Source organism: Schistocerca piceifrons, chromosome 8, assembly GCF_021461385.2.
Source record: "Schistocerca piceifrons isolate TAMUIC-IGC-003096 chromosome 8, iqSchPice1.1, whole genome shotgun sequence".
Lineage (NCBI taxonomy): Eukaryota > Metazoa > Arthropoda > Insecta > Orthoptera > Acrididae > Schistocerca > Schistocerca piceifrons.
The window spans coordinates 254,981,158-255,008,856 of record NC_060145.1 but is presented as its reverse complement, the minus strand read 5'-3'; the positions used below and the strand labels follow the sequence as shown (position 1 = coordinate 255,008,856).

The window sequence follows — 27,699 nt, the reverse complement described above, 5'->3', positions numbered from 1 at the left end:
CAACCCGTGCGATTTCTGGTTATGGGCCCGTCTCAAATGTATCGCGTAAGCAGAGACCATTCCAGATATGGGGACGACACTGGAGCAGCGTATTCATGCTGTCTGTGACACTGTTCAGATGCAGCTTGGCCGATGTGAACGCGTGAGACAGAACATCCTATTGCACGTACACGGAAACCATTTTCAACACATACGCCAACTGTGGCTGCCTAGTACAGCGCGAATTAGACCCCAGTCTCTGTAACAATGTATGATTGAATAAATGGTCTCTAGCGTGGAAACGATACATTTCCGGACATAAGTTCATTAGATCTTCTTTGTTCCGTATCCTTTCATCGATCAATCCCTAGAGTTTGTGCAATGCGGAAAAATCACCCTGTACAAAAGAGAACTCAGGCCATGCTCTCACATGACCGTATATTAAAGATTCACTTTCTCACAACGCTTCCCAGGTAATAATGAGGTGGCATTCAAACGCTTCCCACGTATATTAATTAAAATTATTACGTCTTACCTAGATCTTTACTGCACCGTCACCTTCAGAGTATTGCTCATGGGAGAGAATAAACACATCTCAGTATTTCTGCCACTTTCGATACGTGAATCTTTGAAGTCTGTCTTCGTTGGGGTGTTTAGTACTCTCCGAGTTTCCGCTTTTATCTCCCCCAGTGTATCAAATATTTGCCCATTGAACTCAATTTGTATTTCAAGTAATAGGATTAAGTCATTCGAAGTTTAGTCTGGTGAGTGCGGCGGGTAGGGAACAACTGCCATCTTGGTTTTAGTCAAATATTCCTAAATAATGTAGGCTGTATGCTATTGTGTGTTGAAATGGTGGAGTACCCATTTCATTCCCACACCACGTCAGTGGACGTTTTCTCATCATGTCCTCCTTTAAACGTCTTAGATGAAATTCTTTATTGACCGTCTGACCAAGAGAGACAACCAACCTTACAAAGAATCCTGTGAATATCCATGTAATTTTTATATCGCTTGACTGTTACAGGTACAAACGATAGGCACAGAGGAGATATATATATATATATATATGTGTGTGTGTGTGTGTGTGTGTGTGTGTGTGTGTGTGTGTGTGTGTGTGTGTGTGTGTGTGTGTGTTTTACTAGCTGTTACCCATGGGAAGACCGACACATACATTAAGGACTCAGGACATTTCACTGAGAAGCTGAAGAAACTGAAACTTGCGCCAAACGACATCCTGGTCAGCTTTGATGTTGTTTCATTATTTACGAAAGTGCCACTCAGCGACGCTCTGGAGCACATCGGTTCCATTTTCCCGCAAGACATCAGAAAGCTCTTCCATGCATGTCTCACCACGAACTATTTCACGTGGAATGGCGATTTCTATGAACAGCTGGAAGGCGTCGCCATGGGTAGTCCTCTTAGTCCAGTGGTGGCCAACCTCTTCATGGAACAATTCGAAGCACAGGCACTGGACGTGGCGACTTGCAAACCTAAGGTGTGGTACAGGTACGTCGATGATACTTTCGCGGTGTGGAGCCATGGTGAAGAACAGCTCGGTGACTTCCTAAGACACTTGAACAACCTCCATGCCAACATAACATTTACCATGGAAGTAGAAAAGGACAAGAAACTGCCATTTCTAGATGTGCTGGTCACAAGGGACGGCGAAAACCTGGGACACAGCGTGTATCGAAAGCCGACACACACGCACCGATACCTGCACAAACTGTCAAACCACCACCCGAGCCAGAAAAGAGGTATGATTAGTACGCACGTAACGAGAGCAGGACGAATATGTGAGCCGCGACACCTCAAACGAGAAATGCAACACCTGGAAACTGTTCTGAGGAGCAAATGGGTACTCCACAAATTATATCAGAAGTGTAACAGAGGCAAACACTCGGCGAAGGAAGGAACCAGAAAAAGAAATGTCGGGTACGGCCTTTCTGCCATACATTCCCTGAGTGACGGACAGAATCGGCCGTATATTGCGCAAACATGGCGTAAAGACGATTTTCAAACCGACAAGGAAGATCAAAGAGTGTCTTAGATCGGCGAAGGATAGAAGAGACCCACTTGCAATGTCGGGAATATACCGTATACCATGTACATGCGGAAAAGTTTACGTCGGAATGACTGGACGATCAATTAACACCATGATCAAAGAGCATAAGCGATATTGCAGGTTGGGGCAGGTGGAGAAACCGGCCGTGGCAGAGCACGCACTGAATGAGACCGACCACGTAATAAAATTCGCCAACACGGAAGTTCTGGCTGTAGAGAAGCACTATCACACACGCTTGCTCAGAGAAGCTGCAGAAATACAAAAACACGCGAACAGTTTCAACAAGAAAGAGGAAAGCCTTAAGGTAAACGGATCCTGGCTTCCCGTACTGCAGCGAACGACCGTCGCAGGTAGCAAGAGGAGAACCGCACTGGAAATGACCGGGGAGAAGCCCTCGGACGTTGGCGCGCCAGGTACATATAGTCTGCGGCCGCGAGCTCGGCTCCAGTTCACCACCGGCAATGGAGGGTGAAACTTTGACAATGCCAGCCACTCGTGCTGGCGAAACGTCAGAAAAATCATTAGATGAACGTCGGCCGAAGAACCCAAGACAGGAGCCAATAGGCAGTTTGTCAACAAGTGGGCACGAAAGCCTTAACAATTTTGTGTATATGGTCTGTTCACTATGCAAAAATAGTATGGAAGTATGGATCAAACAAACAGCAGGTCGTATAACCACCGTATTCGTTACTTTGAATCGTATCACACAGAACGTATCAACCAACAAAAGCATTTTCACAAATACGAAAAAAATCAAAAGCCAAAGAGTAAATATATTTTTCAAAGTGTATGTATTTCCCTGATTCGCGTATTATTCTTCAAATCCGTATGGATCTTGTCCTACACATTTTCTAAAGTAGTTTATGTTCTTCCTCAGAGTTCTCTCCATGCCATATTTCATCGCAATCAGTTCAACGTGTTAGTCGTGAGAACGTAACAGATAGAGCCACTTTCGCATTTATAATTGGTATGGATAAAACTTTCAATTACGGTATCTTTTTTCCATGGTCCAATTTTGATTAAATAAAGCCTATACTGTACCCCAAGCTATGCTTAAGTTACCTGTGAAAACCCCCATGAAAATTCGTCTAGTAGTTCTTGAGACTAGCGTGTTCAAACAGAAAGACACGACAGCTTTACAGATTTATCGTTAATATATATATACATATAAAATCAACCACAGCGTTTGTGAGTATTGTTGAAGGAGAATTCCGCATTGAAAAGAGTGCGAAAAGGTGTATATTTCCAAAAAATTTCAATAGTCATAAAAAAGCAATGTTTGAATTGAATCGGAAAACAAATAAGTTCTGGGAAAGATATTAAGTAACCTGAGGTTCGCGACCGGCTAGCCGGTCCTCGGCACGAATCCGCCCGATGAATTAGTGTCGTACACTACGTCGGCGATTGCTGCGCAAACATTGTCTCCACGTTCGCTTACACAATAAGGGGAGGGGGGGTCCACTAGGCGCCGAACCGCACTATAACCGTGGGTTCGGTGTGGGGCGGCGGTGAGGTGGTTGGACTGCTGTGGTCTGTTGTGGGGTTGCGGGACGAAGCCTCTCCATCGTTTATAGGTCCCCGGTTCAATACAAACACACAACCTGAGGTTTGCTTATGATACTGTCCTTTTTACAAATACTGCAGAAGTCCTTCCGTTAAGCTGCTCTGAAGTAGGTCTGAAAATGATGTATGACAAAACTTGGATCATGATGAATGAACGGACACCGGCGGGAAATACGCAGATTGGAAGAATACAACTGCAGAGGGTCACAGAATGCGTCCATCTGGGCCAACTAGAAAATTTGAAACAACTCTTAAAACTGAAATATTGCGACGTATTAAACTGGGCTTGTAGCTTACGGAAGATATTCTTTAGTTTTCACGCCTAAGATGTCGGCCGAACAGAAGAAAATAAGTTTTGACCAATGTAATTACCAGTGATAATTTATGGCTGTGAGACGTGGAGATCGAAAAGAGTTCACTGTTAGAAAATTAATAGTAGGTCAAAGATGAATCAGTGTTGGGCTACACAAAGAAAGACAGAAAGGAAGTAGTGAATATCAGACGTACAACAAACGGTCAGTGACATGATGGAAAGAGTAACTACTTCGAAATGACAGTGGGCTGATATCGCTCGATGAATGGGTGGAGATGGTCTAAACATATACTAGATTGCAGTCCAACTTACCAAAAAAGACCAACGGACAGATACCACAGAGACTCACAAAAGACAGCTGCGTTCAGCTGGCTACGGGAAGATCAAGATCGGCAGAAATGGAAAAACCTGTTGGGATCCTATGATAACGAGGCTTAATGTTACTGTTTTGATGCGTCGATCTTCTTTTGACCGAAGTGAAGGAGTCTTCCACTACGACGATTGCTGCTTAGTTTCAGAGTTACAGCCATAAACTCAACTTTCATCATCAGTGAAAACCTTTGAAAGAAAGTTTGGATCATCTTGAAACAGCTGTTTAGCTTCACTGCAGACTTCCACGCAATGTTGTTTCTGATCGTATTGAAGCAGTTGTGTCACACATAAGGCCGCAATATTTCTCATGCTCGTTTCTGTTGACAGAAAGCGCTCACATGTACCATTATATATTCCCAATGTGTTGCCCAGGTGTTGGATGGTTTTTCTGAAATATTTTAGAATCAGAATCACATCCCTCGCTGGTGTGATGTCAGCTGACCGCCGCGCCGACAGGAATTGTTGTCGTCATCAGCACACGTTCGCTCGTTTTTGAAACGCATGTGGCAGTCTTAATGGGAGACTTCACTTTAAAATTTAACTTTTCTTCTAGTTTGCCGGTTTCTACTGAATTTTAAAATCGTGTCTAGGTGTAGCAATTCTGAAGCTTTGAAGTCTGGAGCTTCATTGGTTTTTGAGTTTTCAATTTTTACAAAGTAATATAATTCTCAATGGTATACTTGAAAATCAATTTTTGGTACACAGACCTCAATTTTCACATTCCAGACGTTTAGGTACATTCTCAAGACATTGTTCAACAGGCCTATGCATTAATTTTATGAGAAATGTTATTAACGTACTCTCAGTACTTTTTTCAAGTTTCAAACTGAAATTTCCATTAATTATCGGTTCATAAATGGAATAAAAAGTAGATAAACTCATTTTCTATTATATTAAAGCATAGAAGTATGCAAATAGCTCAAGACTACTTCCTGCGAAAATTTCACTGAGATTGGTTGCTACTGAGGACAAAATAGTTGGCACTGAACTTAGAGAAACTAAGTTACAGGAAAATGGATTCTAAATTTTATTAAAAATGAATGCTAATACGAGACACACACTTATTAAAATTCACCAGTACCATACACTTTCCCTTCCTGCTCCCGTTAGGCTCCTTCTTCTTGTTGTTGTAATTTCAAGATTGGGGTAGCCTTTTTATTAAATTTTCTCTTCTCCATGCAGCATCTTGTAGCCTGCTTGATCCATCGTTTATCTCTAGATAAGGAAATCTTCTTCTGAGAGTACATGAAATGTATTCACAGTTGCGAATATAGACGACCATCAGCTGTGTAATGGAATGAAGTCAATGAAAATTTGTCCCATACCGGGACTCAAGCCTGGATTTCTCGCTTATCGTGAGCTGTCGCCGTATCATTAGGCTATCCGAGCACGACTCACGGCCATTTTCATATGTCGTCAACAATTTGTTCACAACCTATACTCATACGTCCATTATGTATGTTCCCGTACAGGCGAGACATTTTACTTGAAAGTCGCTTGCCCGGCGTCGGCAGATAAATACGATATTGGTGTGCCTCTGTTCTTCAGAATTACAATGCAATGTTCCTTTGATCTGAAAGTGAATAGCAAAGAAATCCTAAGTTCTGATTGGAATATTTATCGCAAGGATAGGTTAGTCGCCAATGGTGGTGCTATATTTATTGCAGTAAAGATTTCGATAATATCTAGCGAAGTTATCCCGAATACGGGTGAAGTTAAGCATCAAAGATCGGTTAAAAATGGTAATCGGATGCTTTTATAGACCGCCTGGATCAGTAGTGATAGAACACTTCAGAGAGAACTTGCAGAATACTGTTAATAGCTTTCCTAATCATGCCGTTGTAATAGGAGGTGACTGCAACATGCCAGTTATATACTGCGGGAAGTATTTCACCAAAACTGGTGCCAGACAAAGAGATTCGTGTGACATTACTCTGAATGGCCTGTCCAAAAATTACTTCGGGGATATAATCAGAGAACCATCTCGAGAAGGAAACATTTGATATTTAGCTATAAGCAGACTTTAACTTATCGAATAAGTTAAAGTTGAGGAAAGTATCAGCGATCATAAGGTTGTGATAGCACCTTTGACTATGGGTATTAGAGGGAATATTAAGAAAAATAGGAAAATATTTTGCTTAGAAAGAGTAACAGGATACAAATTGCAAATGGAAAAAATTCAAAAGCATCGTTCAGTATGCCTTACACAATATATTCCGAGCAAGATCTTAAGGTTTGGGAAAGACCCACCGTCATGTAATATCCGTGTTAGGAAGCTGCTATGGGAACAGGGCCATCTTCGCTACACATTCAAGAGAAGTCAAAAGCTGGCAGACAAACAAAAGCTGAACGTAGTTAAAATGAGCTTTGGGATATCAATAAGAGAAGCGTTCAGTGACTCTAAAAGTAAAATTTTGTCAGCCTGTCTGACTAAAAACCTTAAAAGGTTTTGGTCTTACGCAGAATCGGTCAGTGGTTCGAAATCATATATTCAGTCACTCAGTGAACTTACAAGCGCGAAACTGAAGATAGCAGAGAGAAGGCCGAAATACTGAACTCGGTCTTCCGAAATTGTTTCACTGCCGAAAATCGTAATGCGGTCTCCTCATTTCAATCATTGCACGTATATCGAAAGGCAGGTCTCGAGATAACCGACCGCGGAATACAAAGGCAACTGTAATAGCTTAGTAGTGGAAGGACATCAGGACCAGATGAGATACCTGTGAGATTCTACAAAGATTATAAGGAAGGACGTCCTCCCTCTTCGACAGCAGTTTATCGTAGTTCAGTGGAGCAACGAAGGGCACCTAACGACTGGAAAAAAGCGCAGGACATTCCCGTTTTCAGGTATGGTCGTAGGACAGTTGCCCGTGCAAGGGTTGGCACTTTAATAGTGGCAACTATTTATTTACAGCTCGTACAAAATAGATACATGTTTCAAAGTTTTACTGACCTTCAGAGTAGTCACCAACATTGTGTATAACCCGTTGACAGCGATGTGGAAGTCGTAGGATACGCTTAGCAGTGCCAGCTGTGTTGACAGTTCGAGCGGTGTATTGGCCAACGAATTTGTAGCAGTGCTGAAGCGAATGCCGTGAAGTGTTTCCTTAAGTTTAGAAATCGAGTTGAACTCACGAGGTCTTAAGTCAGGAGAGTGCAGTAGGTGGCATAGGACTTAGCAGACCCAGCTGTCAAACAAATCAGTAACAGCTTGCACTGTACGTGCTTGAGCATTGTCCTGCAAAATGGTGGTCAGGTCCTGCTGAAAGTAACATCACTTCTGTTCTAAGCTGGTCGTATATTGTGTTCCAAAACTGAACAGCATATAGACGGAAGTGATGACACTTTCTGCAGGGCCTGACCACCATTTTGCAAGACAATGCTCAAGCACGTACAGTGCAAGCTGTTACTGATTTGTTTGACTGACGGGGCTGCTAAGTTCTATACCACCTACTGCACTCCCCTGACTTAAGCCCTCGTAAGTTCCACTCGGTTTCTAAACTGAAGGAAACACTTCACGGCATTCGCTTCAGAACTGCTACAAATTCGTCGGCCAAAAGACCGCGCCGCTCAAACTGTCAACGCAACTGGCACTGCTAAGAGTATCCTACGACTTCTACATCGCTGTCAACGGGTTATACACAATGCTGGTGACTACTTTGAAGGTCAGGAAAACTTTGAAACACTTAGTTACCACTATTAAAGTTCCAACCCTCGTAATTATAGGCCTACATCGTTGACGTCAATACGTTGTAGAATTAAGGAATATATTTAGTGTTCAAAAATTATGACGTTTTTCGAGAACAAAAATCTCGTCTCTAAAAATCATCATGGATTCCAAAAACAGAAATCTTGCGAAAGACAGCTCCTTCTGCTCTTTCACGATATCCACAGCAATGTAGACAACGGCAATCAGGTGACACCGTGTTCCTTGACTTCAGGAAGACATCTGACTCCGTCCCGTGCTGCCATCTACTGAAAAAATTACGATCTTACCGATTTTCGGACCACATTTGCAACTGGATTCAGAACTTCCTTGTAGACAGAACTCAACACGTCGCTCTTAACGGGATAAAATCGACAGGTGTAAAGGTAGTTTGGTGTGGCCTGGCGGTTCTAGGCACATCAGTCTGGAAACGCGCGACCGCTACGGTCGCAGGTTGGAATCCAGCCAAGGGCATGGATGTGTGTGATGTCCTCAGGTTAGTTAGGTTTAAGTAGTTCCAAGTTCTAGGGGGCTGATGACCTCAGATGTTAAGTCCCATAGTGCTCAGAGCCATTTGAACCATTTTTGTAAAGGTAGTTTCCGGAGTTCCCCATGGAAGTGTGATAGGACCGATACTGCTTACAATGTATGTAAATGATCTAGAAGAAAGCGTTGGAAGCTATTTAAGGCTGTTCGCAGGTGATGCGGTTGTGTATAAGAAGGCTGCATCAGCAGAAGGCGGTATCGATTCGAAAATTGACCTGCAGAAGATTGATGAATGGTGCAGTCTCTGGTAGTCGACCTTGAACGTAAATAAATGTAACATATTGCGCATACATAGGGAAAAAAATCTACTACTGTGCAACTACGCTGTTGATGAGAAATTTCTGGAAACGGTATCTGCCATAAAGTATCTGGGAGTAACTATCTAGTGCGACCTTAAGTGGAATGACCATATAAAATAAATACACTACTGGCCATTGAAAGTGCTACACCAAGAAGAAATACATATGCTAAACGGGTATTCATTGGACAGATATATTATACTAGAACTGACATGTGATTACATTTTCACGCAATTTGGGTGCATAGATCCTGAGAAATCAGTACCGTACCCAGAACAACCACCTCTGGCCGTAATAACGGCCTTGATACGCCTGGGAATTGTGTCAAACAGAGCTTGGATGGCGTGTACAGGCACAGCTGCCCATGCAGCTTCAACACGATACCACAGTTCATCAAGAATAGTGACTGGCCTATTGTGACGAGCCAGTTGCTCGGCCACCATTGACCAGACGTTTTCAATTGGTGAGAGATCTGGGGAATGTGCTGGTCAGGGCAGCAGTCGAACATTTTCTGTATCCAGAAAGGCCCGTACAGGACCTGCAAATAGCGGTCGTGCATTATCCTGCTGAAATGTAGGTTTTCGCAGGGATCGAATGAAGGGTAGAGCCACGGGTCGTAACACATCTGAAATGTAACGTCCACTGTTCAAAGTGCCGTCATGCGAACAACAGGTGACCGAGACGTGTAACCAATGGCACCCCATACCATCACGCCACGTGATACGCCAGTACGCCGATGACGAATACACGCTTCCAATGCGCGTTCACCGCGATGTCGCCAAACACGGATGCGATCATCATGATACTGTAAACAGAACGTGTTTCATCCGAAAAAATGACGTTTTGCCATTCGTGCACCCAGGTTCGTCGTTGAGTACACCATCACAGGCGCTCCTGTCTGTGATGCAGTGTCAAGGGTAACCGCAGCCATGGTCTCCGAGCTGATAGTCCATGGTGCTGCAAACGTCGTCGAACTGTTCGTGAAGATGGTTGTTGTCTTGCAAACGTCCCCATCTGTTAACTCAGAGATCGAGACGTGGCTGCACGATCCGTTACAGCCATGCGGATAAGACGCCTGTCATCTCGACTGCTAGTGATACGAGGCCGTTGGGATCCAGCACGGCGTTCCGTATTACCTTCCTGAACCCATCGATTCCATATTCTGCTAACAGTCATTGGATCTCGACCAACGCGAGCAGCAGTGTAGTGATACAATAAACTGCAATCGCGATAGGCTACAATCCGACCTTTATCAAAGTCGGAAACGTGATGGTACGCATTTGCCCTCCTTACACGAGGCATCACAACAACGTTTCACCAGGCAAACGCCGGTCAACTGCTGTATGTGTATGAGAAATCGGTTGGAAACTTTCCTCATGTCAGCACATTATAGGTGTCGCCACCGGTGCCAGTCTTGTGTGAGTGCTCCGAAAAGCTAATCATTTGCATATCACACCATGTTCTTCCTGTCGGTTAAATTTCGTGTCTGTAGCACGTCATCTTCGTGGTGAAGCAATTTTAATGGCCAGTAGTGTACTTTCCGTAACATAATTCTCGCGAACGACCACGATGAAAACATTTGAAAAATTAGAACTAATACAGAGGCTTACCGACAGTCATTTTTCCCACGCTATATTCGCTGGTGGAACGTGTAAGGGGAATCAGTTGGTGGTAACAGAAGTACCCTGTGCCACAGACCGACAGGTGGCTTGCGGAATATTGATGTAAATGTACGAGTGATGATTGGAAAGTAACGCACAATAATTTTTTCTGTACAGGTATTGCTGCTGGAATGCCAAAATTTCACGACGATAAAGTTTAAAGATTGCGCTGCAGAGGGTATTTTGTTTTCGCGTGCAACTCTAGCGAGAGAAGCCCGAACCACAAAACAAACACAGCGCGCATGTTACTGTCGTCAGCTTGTGAAGAGCAGCAAGTATAGTTCGATAATTGTGGGGCAACGGGCATAAATCGAGTGAAATTCACAGGGACATGCGTGGCGTGTATACTGATGACTATATGGACCGTAGCAATGTCTCCAGTTCGTGTGCATTCTTCCAAGTGTACCATAGCGATTGCCACGTTCCGGGCGGCCTGTAACAGTAGCAATCCCGTACAATGTCGGAGCCATTGAAGCAGCAATTTTGATCAATTGGCGTGTGCAACTGCGAACCTTTTCGCAGCTGTTCAACGTTTCCTGTGGTGCGGTGTTCGATAATGTTCGTGACACGTCGAAATTTCATAAAGTTAGTGCTCATTGGGTGCCTGAGAACTTGACAGACAACCACAAGGACCAACAAATGACAACAAGCTTCGATCACTTAACACTTTACGCCGTAGAAGGGCATGACTTTCTGAAAGCAATCGTCACTAATGATGAGTCGTGGGCCTACCACGGCACGCCCCAAATCAAACAGGCCTCTAAGGAGGGGAAACATGCTGATTATCCAATACGAAAAAAATTAAAAGTCACTCAGTCTGCCGGCCGGTGTGGCCGAGCGGTTCTAGGCGCTTCAGTCTGGAACCGCGCGACCGCTACGGTCGCAGGTTCGGATCCTGCCTCGGGCATGGATGTGTGTGATGTCCTTCGCTTAGTTAGGTTTAAGTAGTTCTAAGTTCTAGGGGACTGATGACCTCAGAAGTTAAGTCGCATAGTGCTCAGAGCCATTTGAACCATTTCACTCAGTCTGCTAAGAAAGTGTCTGTGACAGTGTTCTGGAATATGCATGGTGTGTGGTGGACTTTGCTGAACACAGGACCACTGTGAATTCTGCAGCCTATATTAAAACTTGAATTAAGTTGCGTCTTCATGACAATGCTCGCCCCCATGTTGCTACTCCTGTTCTTGAGAAAATGGACAATTTTGGGTGAGAAGTGCCCCAGAATCCACCATACTGTCTGGACCTTACACCGTCGGACTTTCTTCTCTTCGGTCCCACGAAGAAATTCCCGGCCAACCAATGCTTTGCGACAGGTACGGAAGTGAAATCAGCAGTCCGCAGATGGTTGTATTTCAACCAAACTGACTTCTACGAATAGGGCATAGTAAACTGGCTCCGTGATGGCAGAAACGTGTTGAGAACGTTGGTGACTGGGTATAAAAGCCGGTAAAAGATGTATGTTCATTTGTGACTTCTTTTGTTTTATTAGCTTCTAAACTTTTTGCTAGTAAAATTATAGTGCGCTGTTTTCGAATCTTCCCTCTTAGATGTAGAACTGGGCAGTTTCAAACACAACGACTGTAATTCCTCAGAAATGGTAGTGGGTGAAATGAGAGCAGATAAATACAACGGTACGTACCGGGTGCTGCTGGGAGCAGCTGCAGCTGACGTTGCCCTGCTGGCGGGAGCAGACATCCTGCAGCCTGGGCGGCCCAGCGGCGGCCAGGGCGACGCAGCCAGCGGCCGCCAGAAGCACGGCCAGCGGCGCGGTCCCCGGCACCTGCTGCTGCGGGCGACGCATCCTCGACACGACTGACGCAGCAGGCACCACCGCGGCCAGATAGCCGCCCCACTGCCGCCCGCCGCTTCCTGCGCGCCAGCTCCGGCCCCCTTTCGTCACCACTCCCAGGGAACCACGCGGCGCGCGCCAGCCTACCGCGTCTACGTCCGCTCTGTGAAGCCCCTTTTCCAAGGGCGACTGTCTCGTCTCAGTCGATTACCTGTGACAAGTGTGAACAACAGCAGAGACTCTTTTCGTCACGCTGGGAATACATCCCACTGACAACGCAGGACGATATCTTGCCACAACATTCACTGATCAACCACAACATTATGACCACCTACCTAATAGCCGGAATGTCCACATTTGGCACAGATACCAACGTCGACGCGTCGTGGCATGGAAGCAATGAGGCCTTGGTAGATCGCTGGAGGGAGTTCGCACCATATCTGCACACACACACAAGTCACATAATTCCCGTAAGTTCAGGGCAGAGGACGATCAGCCCTGATGCCAAATTCAATCATATCCCAACTCTGGCGAGTTGGGTGGGAGGGGGAGGGGGCATCACATTAACTGGAACTCGCTACTACGTTCCTCGAACCACTCCATCACACTCCCGGCCTTGTGACACGTTATACACTATGTGATCAAAAAAAAATCCGGACACTGGCTGAAAATGACTTACAAGTACTTGGCGCCCTCCATCGGTAATGCTAGAATTCAATATGGTTTTGGCCCATCCTTAGTCTTGATGAGAGCTTTCATTCTCGCAGGCATATGTTCAGTCAGCTGCTGGAACGTTTCTTGGGGAATGGCGGCCCATTCTTCACGGAGTGCTGCACTGAGGAGAGGTATCTATGTCGGTCGGTGAGGCCTGGCACGAAGTCGGCGTTCCAAAACATCCCAAACGTGTTCTATAGGATTCAAGTCAGGACTCTGTGCAGGCCAGTCCATTAGAGAGATGTTACTGTCGTGTAACCACACCGCCACAGGCCGTGCATTATGAACAGTCAATCGCCATCCCCAAATTGCTCTTCAACAGTGGGAAGCAGAAGGTGCTTAAAACATCAATGTAGGCATGTGCTGTGATAGTGCCACACGAAACAACAAGGGGTGCAAGCCCCCTCCATGAAAAAGACGACCACACCATAACACCACCAGCTCCGAATTTTACTGTTGGCACTACACACACTGGCGGATGACGTTCACTGGGCATTCGCCATACCCACACCCTGCCATCGAATCGCCGCATTGTGTACCGTGATTCGTCACACCAAACAACGTTTTTCCACTGTTCAATCGTCCAATGTTTACGCTCTTTACACCAAGCGAGGTATCGTTTGGCAGTTACCGTCGTGATGTGTGGCTTATGAGCAGCCGCTCGACCATGAAATCCAAGTTTTCTCACCTCCCGTCTAACAGAAGTAGTACTTGCAGTGAATCCTGATGCCGTTTGGAATTCCTGTGTGATGGTCTGGATAGATGTCTGCCTATTACACATTACGAGCCTCCTCAACTGTCGGCGGTCTCTGTCACTCAACAGACGAGGTCGGCCTGTAAGCTTTTGTGCTGTACGTGTCCCTTCACGATTCCACTTCACTATCAGATCGGAAACAGTGTACCTAGTCATGTTTAGCAGTGTGGAAATAGCGCGTACAGACGTGAATCCAATCACCTGACAACGTTCAAAGTCCGTGTGTTTTAGAAGTGCCCGGATCCTTTTGATCGCATTATCTTGTTGAAAAATGCCACTGCCATTGGGAAACATGATCGTCGTGAAGGGGTCTGCAACCAATATACGATATTGCTTGGCCATCACGGTGCCTTGCACGAGCTCCACTGGACCCGCAGATGCCAACATGAATGTTCCCCAGGGCATAATGGAGTCGCTGCGAGCTTGTCTCCGTCCTGCAGTAGAGGTGTCAAGGAGCCATTGTCCTAGAAGACAAAGGATTCCCGCCCTCCCATTGGTATGATGAAGTGGGATTCATCAGACTGTAAAACGCCATGCCACTGCTCCAACGTGCATTGCCGACTGTCACCTGCCCATTTCAGTCATGGTTGCTGATGCCGTGCTGTTAACATTGGCACATGCATGGGTCGTCAGCTATGGGGGTCCATCGTTAGAAGGGTTCGGTGCATTGTGTATTTAGACACGCTTGTACTCTGCCCAACATTAAATTCTGGTGTTAGTTCTGCTACAGTTCGCCACCTGTCCTATTTTATCAGTCTGGCCGCCCAACCCCACGACGTCTGGATGTTGTTTCATCTTGGTTTCGCCGCGTGTTGAAGACACTCACCACAGCACTCCTCGAACACCCGACAGTCGTGCAGTTTCCGAAATGCTCCTGCCGAGCCTCCGGGCCATCACAATCTGTCCTCGGTCAAACTCAAATAGATCGCGCGCCTTCCCCATTTTACACACGGACAGCACGATCCCTGATACTACATGCACATCTGAGAAGCAGTCATTCCTCGCCAGGTGAAGCTCCTATCGCATGGACGGATTTATACCGATAGTAGGTCGGTGTTCTTGCTGATCATTGTATCAGCTTCGGCCAGATATCGTACCTAATGTAGTACACTGGTATGCAAAACGTAAGGACGAAAGAAACTTTCGCATTATGTGTCGCTGCCAGATACCACAGCACTGTGAAACTTGGGCCATACATACGCCAGCGGAAAAATGCTCCTGTCGGAGCACAAAAAAGACGAATATGCTCCTGTTTTAAAAGACTCTGACTGAAAAGTGGGGTACCAGCTGCTCCATTTGCCTTTCTCAACGCCTTTAAACTTTTTCCGAAAATTTTGGCATGCGGACATACTCGCGCTCTTTTTTTGCTGAGACACAAGGACACAGTGCCAGTGGGAAAGGGGTGAAAAAGTAATAAATACTGAAAAATAGTAGGCACTGGCTGCGGTATACACTGAAGCACCAAAGAAACTGGTATGGCATGCGTATTCAAATATAGGGATATTTAAAGAGGCAGAATATGGCGCTACGGTCGGCAACACCTATATAAAACATGTGTCTGGCGCAGTTGTTAGATCGGTTACTGCTGCTGCAGTGGCAGGTTACCAGGAATTTTATAGTCGGCGCACGAGCGTTGGGACACAGTATTTGCGAGGTAGCGATGAAGGGGGGATTTTTTCCCGTACGACCATTTCATGAGTGTACCGTGAAAATCAGGAATCCGCTAAAACATCAAATCTCAGACATCGCTGCGGCCTGAAAAACATTCTGCAAGAACGGGACCAACGACGACTGAAGAAAATCGTTCAACGTGACAGAAGTGTAACCCACCCCCCTGTAGCCGCGAGGAGTGGCCGCGCGGTTTGAGGTGCCATGTCAAAGACTGCGTGGCTCCTCCGGCCGGAGGTTCGAGTCTTCCCTCGGGCATGGGTGTATGTGTTGTTCTTAGCATAAGTTAGTTTAAGTAGTGTGTAACAGTAGGGTCCGTTGAACTCAGCAGTTTGGTCCCTTAGGAATCCACACAAATGAACATTTTTGAACTGCTGCAGATTTCAGTACTGGGCCATCAACAAATATCAGCGTGCGAACCATTCGACGAAACATCATCGATATCGGCTTTCGGAGCCGAAGGTACCCTTGGCGACAGCACGACACAAAACTTTATGTCTCGCCTAGGCCCGTCAACACCGACAATGGACTATTGACTGGAAACAAAATTCCTGACCGGACGAGTCTCGTTTCAAATTGTATCAGGCGGATGGTCATGAACGGGTATAGAGACAACCTCATGAATCTATGGACCCTGCATGTCAGCAAGGGACTGTTCAAGCTGGTGGAGGCTCTGTAATGGTGTGAGGCGTGTGCAGTTGACCCCTGATACTTCTAGATACGACTCAGAATCTGACACGTACGTAAGCATCCTGTCTGATGACCTGCATCCATTCATGTTCGTTGTGCATTCCGACGGACTTGGGTAATTCCAGTAGGGCAATGCGACACCCCACACATCCATAATTGATACAGATTGGCTCCAGGAACACTCCTCTGAGTTTAAATACTTCCGCTGGCCACCAAATTCCCCAGATATGAACATTATTGAGCATATCTGGGATACCTTGCAATGTGCTGTTCAGAAGAGGTCTCCATCCCCTCGTACTCTCACGGATTTATGGACAGCCCTGCAGGATTAATGGTGCTAATTTACTTCAGCAGTATTTCGGACATTAGTCGAGTCCACGCCACGTCGTGTTGCGACACTTCTGCGTGCTCGTGGGGATCCTACACGATATTAGGCAGGTGTTACCAGTTTCTTTGGCTCTTTAGTGTAGAAAGAGGAAGCGATAGCAGGCTGAGAGAAAGAAAAGGATACACTGACAGTGGAAAATGGTTGACAGAGACAGAAGAGAGCTAAGAAAAAAAAGAAGATGATGATGGCAGTGAGAGAGCAATAATGAGAAGGTGAAAGTAAAAGTGGGTGAGAGCCAATAATAATGAGAGACAGAGTCAATGACAATGGCAAGATGGAAGAGAGATATTGACAATGAGAAGAGAGAGAAGCAATAGGAAGGAATGAATGAGAGAGTAGCAGTAAGAGAGAGCAAGAGGGAGGCAGTGACAGTGAGAGGAGACAGCAGTAGTAGTACGACAGAACGAAGGAGACTGTGACTGTGTGACAGGAAACAGTAACTGTTACATCTACATCTGCATCATTACTCTGCAAGTCGCAACTAAGTACCTGGCAGAGGGTTCATCGAACCACTTTGGAGCTACTTCTCTACCGTTCCACACTTGGACAGCGCGCACGAAAAACCAACGCTTCAATCTTATTTTATTATGATGATCATTTCTCTCTATGTAGATTGCAGCCAACAAAATATTTCCACACACTGAGGAGAAAATTGGTGATTGAAATTTCACGAAAAGCTCCTGCCATAACGAAAACCGCCTTTGTTTTAATGATTGCCACCAAAATTAGTGTATCATATCCGTGGCACTCTCTCACTTACTTCGTGATAATATAAAACGAGCTGCCCCTCTCTTAACATTTTCGATGTCTTCCGTCAATCCTATTTGATGAGGATCCCACACCGCACAGCAATAATACTTCAGAAGGGCGTAGTGGAAGCAGTCTCCTTAGTAAACATATTTTATTTTCTAAGTGTTCTGTCTATAAATGGCACTTTTTGGTTTGCCTTCCCCACAATACTATTTATGTTATCGTTCCAATTTAAGCTATTCTTAATTGTCATTGTTTGTGGTACACGAACTGGGGTGGCTGTCACTAAAACAAAGGCGTTTTTCGCTGTGGCAAGATCTATCACCAACTTTCTCCTCAGAGTGTGAAAATATTTTGTTGGCGCCCTCCTAAACAGAGAGAAATGATCATCATAATAAAATAAGAGAAATCTGAGCTCGTACGGAAAGGAAGGCGTTCGTTTTTCCGGCGCGCTGTTCGAGCGTGGAACGGTAGAGAAGTAGCTTAAAGGTGGTTCGATGAACCCTCTGCCAAGTACTTAATTGAGAACTGCAACGTAATTATGTAGATGTAAGTGTAACTGTCACTATCTCCTGTCACTCAGCCACAGTCTCCTTCGTTCTGTCCTATACTACAGCCTCCTCTCACTGTCGCTGTCTCCCTCTTGCTCTCTCTTACTGCTTTTATTTCATTCATTCCTTGTCACTGCTTCTGGCTCTCCTCATTGTCACTATATCTCCCTTCCACCTTGTCACTGCCATAGGCTCTGTCCCTCATTGGTACTGGCCCTCACCCTCTTCCACTTTCTCCTTCTCCTTATTCCCTTCCCACTGTCACAGTCTTCCGCTTTTTTTCCGAGCACTGTTCTCTCTCTATCAACTATTTCCGACTGCCACTGTGTCACCGTCTTTCTCTCAGTCTGCTATCGTCTCCTCCTCTTTCTATACCGCAGCCAATGTCTATTATTTTCCAATATTTATTACTTTTCCATCTCTTCCCCACTGCCTCTGTATCCATCTATCTCAGCATAAAAAAGCGGGAATATGTTCGCATGGCAGATTTTTTGGGAAAATTTTTAAAGGCGGTGAGAAGGGCAAATGAGGCAGCTGGTACCCCACTTTTCAATCAGCCTTTTAAACAAGACCACATTCGCCTTTTTTGTGCTCCGATAGGAGCACTTTACCGCTGATTCCTGTCTTTTCCACAGCAGGGCATGTCACTTATATGAAAAGAAATTTTGATACTTTTCTTATGTCAAATTGAAACATCGCAAAACTAATTTTACGCCTAAGATCGGATTTTACATCCACAAAAATTTTTCACGTGCTTCAATACTACAACACTTTACATCTTATTTCTCCGTGCTACGTCTATCAACAACATTTCGCTCCACACCGGATATTAGGTACGTATTTTACGTGTGCAATTAGGGTTACTGTGCACCTCTGTACATCGGAAACGGATAAAGATATCAAGAAAATTTTCAACTTCGCTCGAGATCGTTATCTTAGAAATATATCTTAAAAATGATAGTCATTTTCTGTGCATAGCCGTTTTGGAAACCTCCGTTGAGTTTTGGTAACGAAAACCCATGTTTTTCGTATTTTCTCAGGAACCGCCCATGAACTAAATGGTGCCTCCATTAGCCCCTTAAAACGCAACATAGACCGCACATAAGGCAGACAGAACCACCCGATTTGCACTATTTGCATAGGCTGCAGAAAGTGTGTAATATTCATAGTTTTAGTCTTTGCTGTGGGATGGTTACAGTAAGAATATCCTTCTGTCGGGTATACAGACGGTGCGAGTCCAAAGGCTATCTAAACCACCTGATCCTACGTATCACCAACAGAACCCGAGGTATGAGCTCGGGGGAAAATAGCGGCGTTTTCGAACATGACGGGTAGCGCATGCTTCTGCATGTGTACCGAAAGAACTGCTACAGCATGATACAGAAGATAACTGAAAGAAATACGCAATGGGACGAACATAAATGAAACTTTTATTCAAAGGCAGCATTTGCGCTGAAGTCATCGTGATTTATCATGGGCCCCTGGACATTATAAAAGGCGGATCATGGTTCTTAATAGGGTTTGTGATCGTCACGGACTGCAGTGCATGCTTTGCAGCGTGATCCTATGGTGGCCACGAGGTTGGCATGAAGTTCTTGTGGCAGGACGTTCCATTGCTCCACCAGGACGAACCACAACTACAGGAAGCTCATTGGTGTCTGTCGATGTATTGCAATACGTCTCCCCAGCGCATCCCAAATGTTCACGATGAGATTTAAGTCCAGAGAATGGGCAAGCCAGTCCGTTCACCGAATATCCTCTCGTTCCAAGAGCTCCTTCACCTGCGCTGTGTCATGCATAAAAATGAAGTCAGGGCCGAATGCAGTCCTGAGAAGACACTAGTGGGGAAGCAGTACATCGTCGTAACAACGTTGACCAGTGAGTGTACCGTGTTCAAAGATTTGGAGGTCAACGCGCCCATGCAAAATTATGCCTCCACACACCACAACACCTGGCCCACCAAAACCATCATGTTCGACGATGTTGGACGTGCCCTCATATGGCGAGAGGTGGGAACAGGTACATTGTCGAACATGATCGTTTTGATGTCCAGGTGTTATGGTGTGCGGAGGCGTAATGTAGCATGGGTGTACTGATCTCCAAATCTTTGAAGGCGGTACGCTCACTGGTCAACGTTATTGGGACACTACCCCATCCCCATGTGCGTCTTTCCAAGACAGCATTCCTCTGACTTCATTTTTATGGGTCACAATGCGCGTCGATATCTGACAGAAAACCCAAAGAGATTCTCGTCATACATAAAGCACACCAGTTCAAAGGGCTCCAAGCACTATGGGACTCAACATCAGCGGTCATCAGTCACCTAGACTTAGAACTACTTCATCCTAATTGACCTAAGGATATCACACACATCCATGCTCGAGGGAGGATTCGAACCTGCGACCGTAGCAGCAGCGCGGTTCCGGACTGAAGCGCCTAAAACCACTCGGCCACAGCGGCCGGCAAAGCACACCAGTGGCAAGACGCAATCAATACCTTCACTGCGCGATAACAACGGTAAAGTCATTGATAACAATGCCACTAAAGCAGAGTTATTAGACAAGATTTTCCAAAACTCCTTCACCAAAGAAGACGAAGTAAATATTCCTGAATTCGAATCAAGAACAACTGCCGAGATGAGAAACATAGAAATAGAAATCCTCGCTGTCGCAAAGCAGCTCAAATTATGTAATAAAAGCAAGGCTTCCGGTCCAGATTGTATACCAGTCAGGTTCCTCTCGGAGTATGCTGATACAGTAGCTCCATATTTATCAGTTATATACAACCGCTCGCTCACAGAAAGATCCGTACCTAAAGACTGGAAAATTGCTCAAGTCACACCAATACCCTAAAAGTGAAGTAGGAGTAATACGCTGAATTACAGGCCACTATCACTAACGTCGATTTACAGTAGGGTTTTGGAACATATACTGTATTCGAACATTGTGAAGTACCTCTAAGATAATGATTTATTGACACGTAGTCAGCACGGATTCAGAAAATATCGTTCTTGAGAAACACAACTACCTCTTTATAGTCATGAAGTAATGAGTGCTATCGACAGGAGATGTCAAATTGATTCCATATTTTTAGATTTCCAGAAGGCTTTCGACACCGTTCCTCACAAGCGTCTTCTAACCAAACTGCGTGCCTATGGAATATTGCCTCAGTTGTGCAACTGGATTCGTGATTTCCTGTCAGAAAGGTCACAATTCGTAGTAACAGACGGAAAGTCATCGAGTAAAACAGAAATAAAATCCGGCGTTCCCCAAGGGACTGTTATATGCCCTCCATTGTTCCTGATCTATATTAACGACATAGGAGACAAACTCAGTAGCTGTCTTAGATTGTTTGCAGATGATACTGTCATTTACCATCTTGTAAGGTCATCAGATGACCAAAACGAATTGCAAAATGATTTAGGTAAGATATCTGTATGGTGCGAAAAGTGGCAATTGACACTGAATAAAGAAAAGTGTGAAGTTATTTGCATGAGTACTAAAAGAAATCCGCTAAATTTCGATTACGCGATCAGTCACACAAATCTGAAGGCTGTAAATTCAACTAAATACTTAGGGATTACAATTTCAAATACCCTAAATTGGAACGATCATAGATGGTATTGTGGGTAGAGTAAACCAAAGACTGCGATTCACTGGCAGAACACTTGGAAGGTGCAACAGGTCTACTAAAGAGACTGCTTACACCACGCTTGTCCGCCCTATTCTGGAGTATTGCTGTGCGGTGTGGGGTCCGCATCAGATGGGACTGACGGATGACATCGAAAAAGACACAGAAGGGCAGCTCGTTTCGTAGTATCGCGAAGTAGTGGAGATAGTGCCACAGACAAGATACGTGCATTGGAGTGGCAATCATTAAAACAAAGGCGTTTTTCGTTGCGACGGGATCTTCTCATGAAATTTCAATCGCCAGTTTTCTCCTCCGATTGCGAAAACATTCTGTTGGCACGCACCTTCATAGGGAGAAATGATCATCACGATAAAATAAGAAAAATCAGGGCTCCCACAGAAAAAATTAAGTGCTGGTTTTTCCCTCGCGCCGCTCTAGAGTGGAACGGTGTAGAGACAGCTTGAAGGTGGGTCATTGAACCCTCTACCAAGCACTTTATTGTGAATAGCAGAGTAATCACGTTGATGTAGATGCTAAATGTAGATGAACATCACAGCTGCAGGAGATCCTGGAAGAGAAGATATTCGATGAGTGGATTGGTCTGTCCATTCCTTCGACTTAAAACCCATCGAGCACGTGTGGTACGCGTAGGAGAAATATTACCAATCTTGTAGCCAGCATGAGAGCACGTTGCAGACAATGGATTGCCATCCGTGGTGATCACACAGCCTGTTAAGAAGCAAACGACATTGTGGTAGCTCTGTTATTCAAAAGTACTAGGTAATGTTAATTTCGGACATGCATTTGTGTCGGAAGGCAAGGCACTGGGGCGACTACAGCCGTCATGAAATACATGAAATGTATTCGTAGTTGCGAATACAGACTACCATCAACTGGACAGGATGCGCCACTAACTATTGCCACCTAGAATAACTCCGAAAGTATGATAGGAGCTGAAAAGTTTGTGGGACAAAAGTTGCATGGGACAACGGGAGCCATAATATGACTTTGGTTTTTTGTTGCTAGGTGGGGTCGCGTCAGAGATATGAAGGTCAACTTTGCTTTTTTTTTTCATGGGATGCTATAATTTGGTACTTATTTTCTGATAGCGGCTATCGAGACGAATCCAATGGTGTGTCACAGTAAGGTCTTTGAAGCTCAACGAAGGTCACAAAGGTGACATGAACGTCCATTTACAGAAGGTGTTCGAAGTGATGACCATTGGTATCAATGCAGTGCTGTAATTTTCTTATCATGGATTGAGTGGTATTCCTTATCACTTCGGCACTTATCGAAGCGCATTCTCTAACAAATCTCTCTCGCATATCTTCAGGTGTAGTTGGAACATCTTTATAAACAATGTCTTTTACGAATCACCACACGAAAAAATCCAGACGCGTCAAGTCTGGCAAACGAGCCGACCACGACACATCTCTGCGTCCAATACAATGATATGGGAATTATCTCTGCAGCTCATTTCTAGCCATCAGCGAAAAATGTGCCGGACACCCATCGCGTTGATACCACCTTTTGTTACTTGTTCCTGAAGGTATTTCTTCCAATAACAGACCTAATGTTTCTTGCAGGAATGTGGTGTACTTCCTACCATTACGATTTCCTTCGATGAAATGGGGGGCCTATAACATTGTCCTCCAGAATCCCACACCATACATTATTCACCGACCACAGTTTTTGGCGTGCAACTTGCCGCAACCAACATGGATTTTCAGTTGCTCAATAACGCATGTTATGCAAATTAACATTTCCATGGCTTGTGAACGTAGCCTCGTCAGTAAATAAAATCAAATTAATAAATGTGTCATCCCTCTGAAACTGAAGTTGAGCCCCTCTTCAAATTCAATGCGACGCATACAATCCGTACCAGTTAATTCCTGGTGGGGACTGATATGGTAACGATGATATTTATGGCGATGCAGAACACGTTCGACACTACTCTGGCTCATGCCAGATTCCCTTGCGATTTGACGCGAACTAACACAAGGATCTCGAACCACAGTGGCAAGAGTACCAACTTCCGTTTCCTCGTTAGTAACTTTCCTTTGCCGGATATCTTTCCGATGCGTTAAAGATCCAGTTGTTCTCATTTTATCATACACATATCTAAATGTACGACGTGTAGGGCGAGTACGTTGAGAATATCTTTCAGCGTATAAGTCTCTAGCTCTCACTGAATTTCGTTGGTATTCTCCTTAAATGATGAGCATATCGACTTGTTCTCCGAAGGAATATGTCATTTACATTCGCTTGATTCGACGATACTAGTCTAACCGTTCCTATTAGTGTCATATTGCGAAACCATCGAATGGTGTTTACATGTCAATGGCACTTTAGATGGATACGCCGTATTCGGCGAATACTTACTATTTGCAGGATTATAGAGAGAATTGTCATAGCATGTGCTTCGATAATTGCCGAAGTGATAAGGACTACCACTCAATCCATGATAAGAAGATTTGAGCACTTCTGTAAAAGGATTTCATGCCACCTTTGTGACCATCGTTGACCTTCAAAGACCTTACTGTTGCGCATCATTGGATTCGTCTCGATAGTCGCTATCAGAAAATAAGTACCAAACTATAGCATCCCTTAAAAAAAAAAAAAAAAAAAGGTTGACTTTCATATCTCTTACGCGACCCCACCTAGCAACAGAAAACCAACGTCATACTATGGCCCCCGTTGTCCCATGCAACATTTATCCCAGCTACTATCATACTTTCGGAGTCATTCTTGGTGGCAATAGTTAGTGACTCACTCTGTATAATGGAAAGACGCTTATCACGAGCGGTCGCCATACCATTAGGATATCCAAGCACGCTTCACGGCCAGACTCAAACTTCCATATCGAAAGGTGGACATACGTAGGTGGATTGTACGTTTATTTGCAGATAGTTTCAGAATGAGTGGAAATCTCTTATTACGAGAGCGAAGCAATTGCGTGTGATACCAGTGGAATAGTCGACTTACGGCAGTGACAGTAGTACCTCTGAACTTGCGTACTTTGGCTCCGTTGCAGAGCGGAGACAAGTCGAGTGTTGCAGATGGAGTAAGCTGGTAGAACTGTTAGCGTAGCGCATACTGGAGGAGGATTTTGCTGAAGAAAATTGTTAGGAATTATTAATATCATGGAAGGACTTATAGACGTATCATTTATGGACCAGAGAGAATGGATTAGGATTATGGATATATTTTTAAAGTAACAACTGTTGTTGGCGCGTACTGATAATGTTAGTCATTCTTGCAACATAACAGTCCACCTCCCCACCTCAATTTCGGTTTTTTCACCCTAATTCATTTCAATTTGCATAATCGTAAAAGCACTGACTTTTGTAAGGAAAGTAAAGTTTTTGGTTTTCGGTGAGTTTTATGTAGTTGTGAAGTAAGTGTTTAAAATACAGAATTACAATGAACGGATTACTATTTTCATTTCAGGTAAGAAGTTTTCTCTGTTATGACAAAATCATCCCAATCTTTCTCTCAGTAATTTAGTTTTCTTTAGCATATTTTAGTTGTCTCGATTTCTTCATGCTGTGCTGTTGCTGCTGATTATGCTGTAATTTTTCGGGTGAGATTCTTTTCATATTTAGTTGGTTCTTTCGTTTCTCATCCCACGTTTCCACTGCGCAAATTTTAAGCATTTTCTTTTTAATTAAGATTTTTAATGGGCAACTGAACAGTGCGGGTTTCAAAGTGTTGCTACATAATTTCAGTGTTTCAATTTTTTTGGGCAGTGCAGAGTTCGATTTTGGTTGTGGGGTTTTGAGTGACAGTTATGATTTAATTTCTTGCACAGTGAATGCCAGCTAGTTCTGTCTTTATGTAAATGTATGCACTTAGACACTCTGTTTCGCCGTTTGCAATAGTAATTTTACTTCATCCTTTTTATAAAACAGGACAGTACATTCAGTTTTGAGTAAAAAGCAGGCAAATATTTTTATGGCCATGAACGAACGAACGATCGAGTCAGAACAAATAACTTTCATTTGTCTACCACTGCTTCAGGCTGTCTGGTGGCACTTTTGAAAAGCAGTCAAATAATTTTTTCTCTTTTGCTACAGCACACAGTACAGCGCATGTTTTATGTACTAATAATTTCATGTTTCTTGCCTTACAGCTACTTTTTGTGTAATCGTTACGTGTGAAATTTTCTATGTTTTCATGTACTTGCTGTGTGACAAATATTGCCGGCCGCGGTGGCCGTGCGGTTCTAGGCGCTGTAGTCCGGAACCGCGCGACTGCTACTGTCGCAGGTTAGAATCCTGCCTCGGGCATGGATGTGTGTGATGTCCTTAGGTTAGTTAGGTTTAAGTAGTTCTAAGTTCTAGGGGACTGATGACCTCAGATGTTAAGTCCCATAGTGCTCAGAGCCATTTGTGACAAATATGCAGTACGTGTGGCGAAGTTTCATTACGTGTAAAAGTCTGACTACTGGATTTTGCTGTTAGGCAACGGTTACGTCATATTTTCATTTATTGCATTTTTTAGAAATTTATTTTGTGCGAGAGATCATATTAGAACTTAAGAATTTTTGGTAATGGTTGTCAATCTCACTTTGTTACAACAGTGAATGCCAGACACGTTCAGCGCAGTGACGTATAGCAACAGAACTTGACGCAACACAGCGAAAGCATTTCATTTAACTCATTTTATAATGAACAGTTACCGATCAGCATCAGTACAGTAACCGACACGGAACGTAATCTAATTACGCAAGATCGGGGAGATGTGACTACACCTGAAACAGAACAAAATTCCGAAACTAGTAATAGCTGGCAAACTGAACAAGAATTCCTAGGCGATAAGTCGCCAATCTATAATATGCAAACCAGACCGCAAACTGAATAACACTGATACGGATACGCAGTTGAAAAACACAGATTCAGGTTTTGCATCGTTTGTTCCCCATAGATCCGACTCTTGTCACTACGTCGAACAATACGAATTCACCCGCCCCCGGTAGCTGAGTGATTAAAAAACTGAGTTCACCGATCAATAACGAACTAAAACGGATGTCTTACGACGTCCGCCCCGAGTAGATGTAACGAACGAAGCCGAACAAAATGAGATAAAAAAAAAGTGGTCAGCGCGACAGACTGTCAATCCCAAGGGCCCGGGTTCGATTCCCGGCTGGGTCGGAGATTTTCTCCGCTCAGGGACTGGGTGTTGTGTTGTCCTAATCATCATCATTTCATCCCCATCGTCGCGCAAGTCTCCGAAGTGGCGTCAAATCGAAAGACCTGCACCAGGCGAGTGATCTACCCGACGGGAGGCCCTCGTCACACGCCATTATTATTATAATACGAATACAGATCAAAACGTAACACCTATGTTTCAGACGCTACTTGAACAGCTTGAGCATTTGCAGCTGCGGCAATAACGACCATGCGGACAGATCAGACACAAGAACAAAATAATGCACAGTTTTAACAGTTGAGGGAAAAGCTAAACAGACACAAGAATAGATGCAAAGCTTATTAAGCGAACTCAAGGAAGAAATAAAGAAAGATTTTTCAGCCAATGTTTGACGGTACTACTAACCGATTGCAAGTTTTAGAAATCGACATTGAACAAATGAAAAACACAAAAAAAACGACCGTGCAGAAATATTGGCTAAAAAAAAGCGACGTCGTCTCAACGAAATAGTTACTGAGGTAAAAGAGCAGACTGCATTATTACAAGCCGACCGGTGTGGCCGAGCGGTTCTAGGCGCTTCAGTCTGGAACCGCGCCACCGCTACGGTCGCAGGTTCGAATCCTGCCTCGGGCATGGATGTGTGTGATTTCCTTAGGTTAGTTAGGTTTAAGTAGTGCTAAGTTCTACGGGACTGATGACCTCAGATGTTAAGTCCCATAGTGCTCAGAGCCATTTGAACCATTTGCATTATTACAAGAAAATGTCACCAAAGAAAATTTCTAAACCTTATAGTTACGATCAGAAGAATAGAAAGAACAAATAAGTAACATCTCCGAACAAGTAGATGAACTATCCACAAAATTTACAAATTTGTGCACCAACAATGATCGAGATTCCGATTACACACTGCACTTCACAGACACAGCCAAATACCAATGCTTGAAACATTTCAAGAAAAATCAGTTAAAAATCAATAAGCAACACAAGAATGAGATTGCAACCGTAGTCACAAATTTTGCGTGTTGAAGAAAAATTTTGATCATGTGGCAGTGACGGCCAGGAGGTCCCATCCAGGGAAGTTCAGGTGCCGAGTTGAAAGTCTTATTT

General features: G+C 44.4%; 1 protein-coding gene across 1 annotated transcript in view; it reads right to left on the bottom strand.

Moving 5' to 3' along the window:
• The window catches only part of LOC124712250, a 72,896-nt gene extending 60,588 nt beyond the window's left edge, over positions 1-12,308 (bottom strand). Inside the window, exon 1 of the mRNA XM_047242545.1 lies at positions 12,147-12,308. Coding sequence (XP_047098501.1) covers positions 12,147-12,308 — 162 coding nt within the window. The remainder of the gene's footprint in view (positions 1-12,146) is intronic.
• Positions 12,309-27,699: the final 15,391 nt, after the last annotated feature.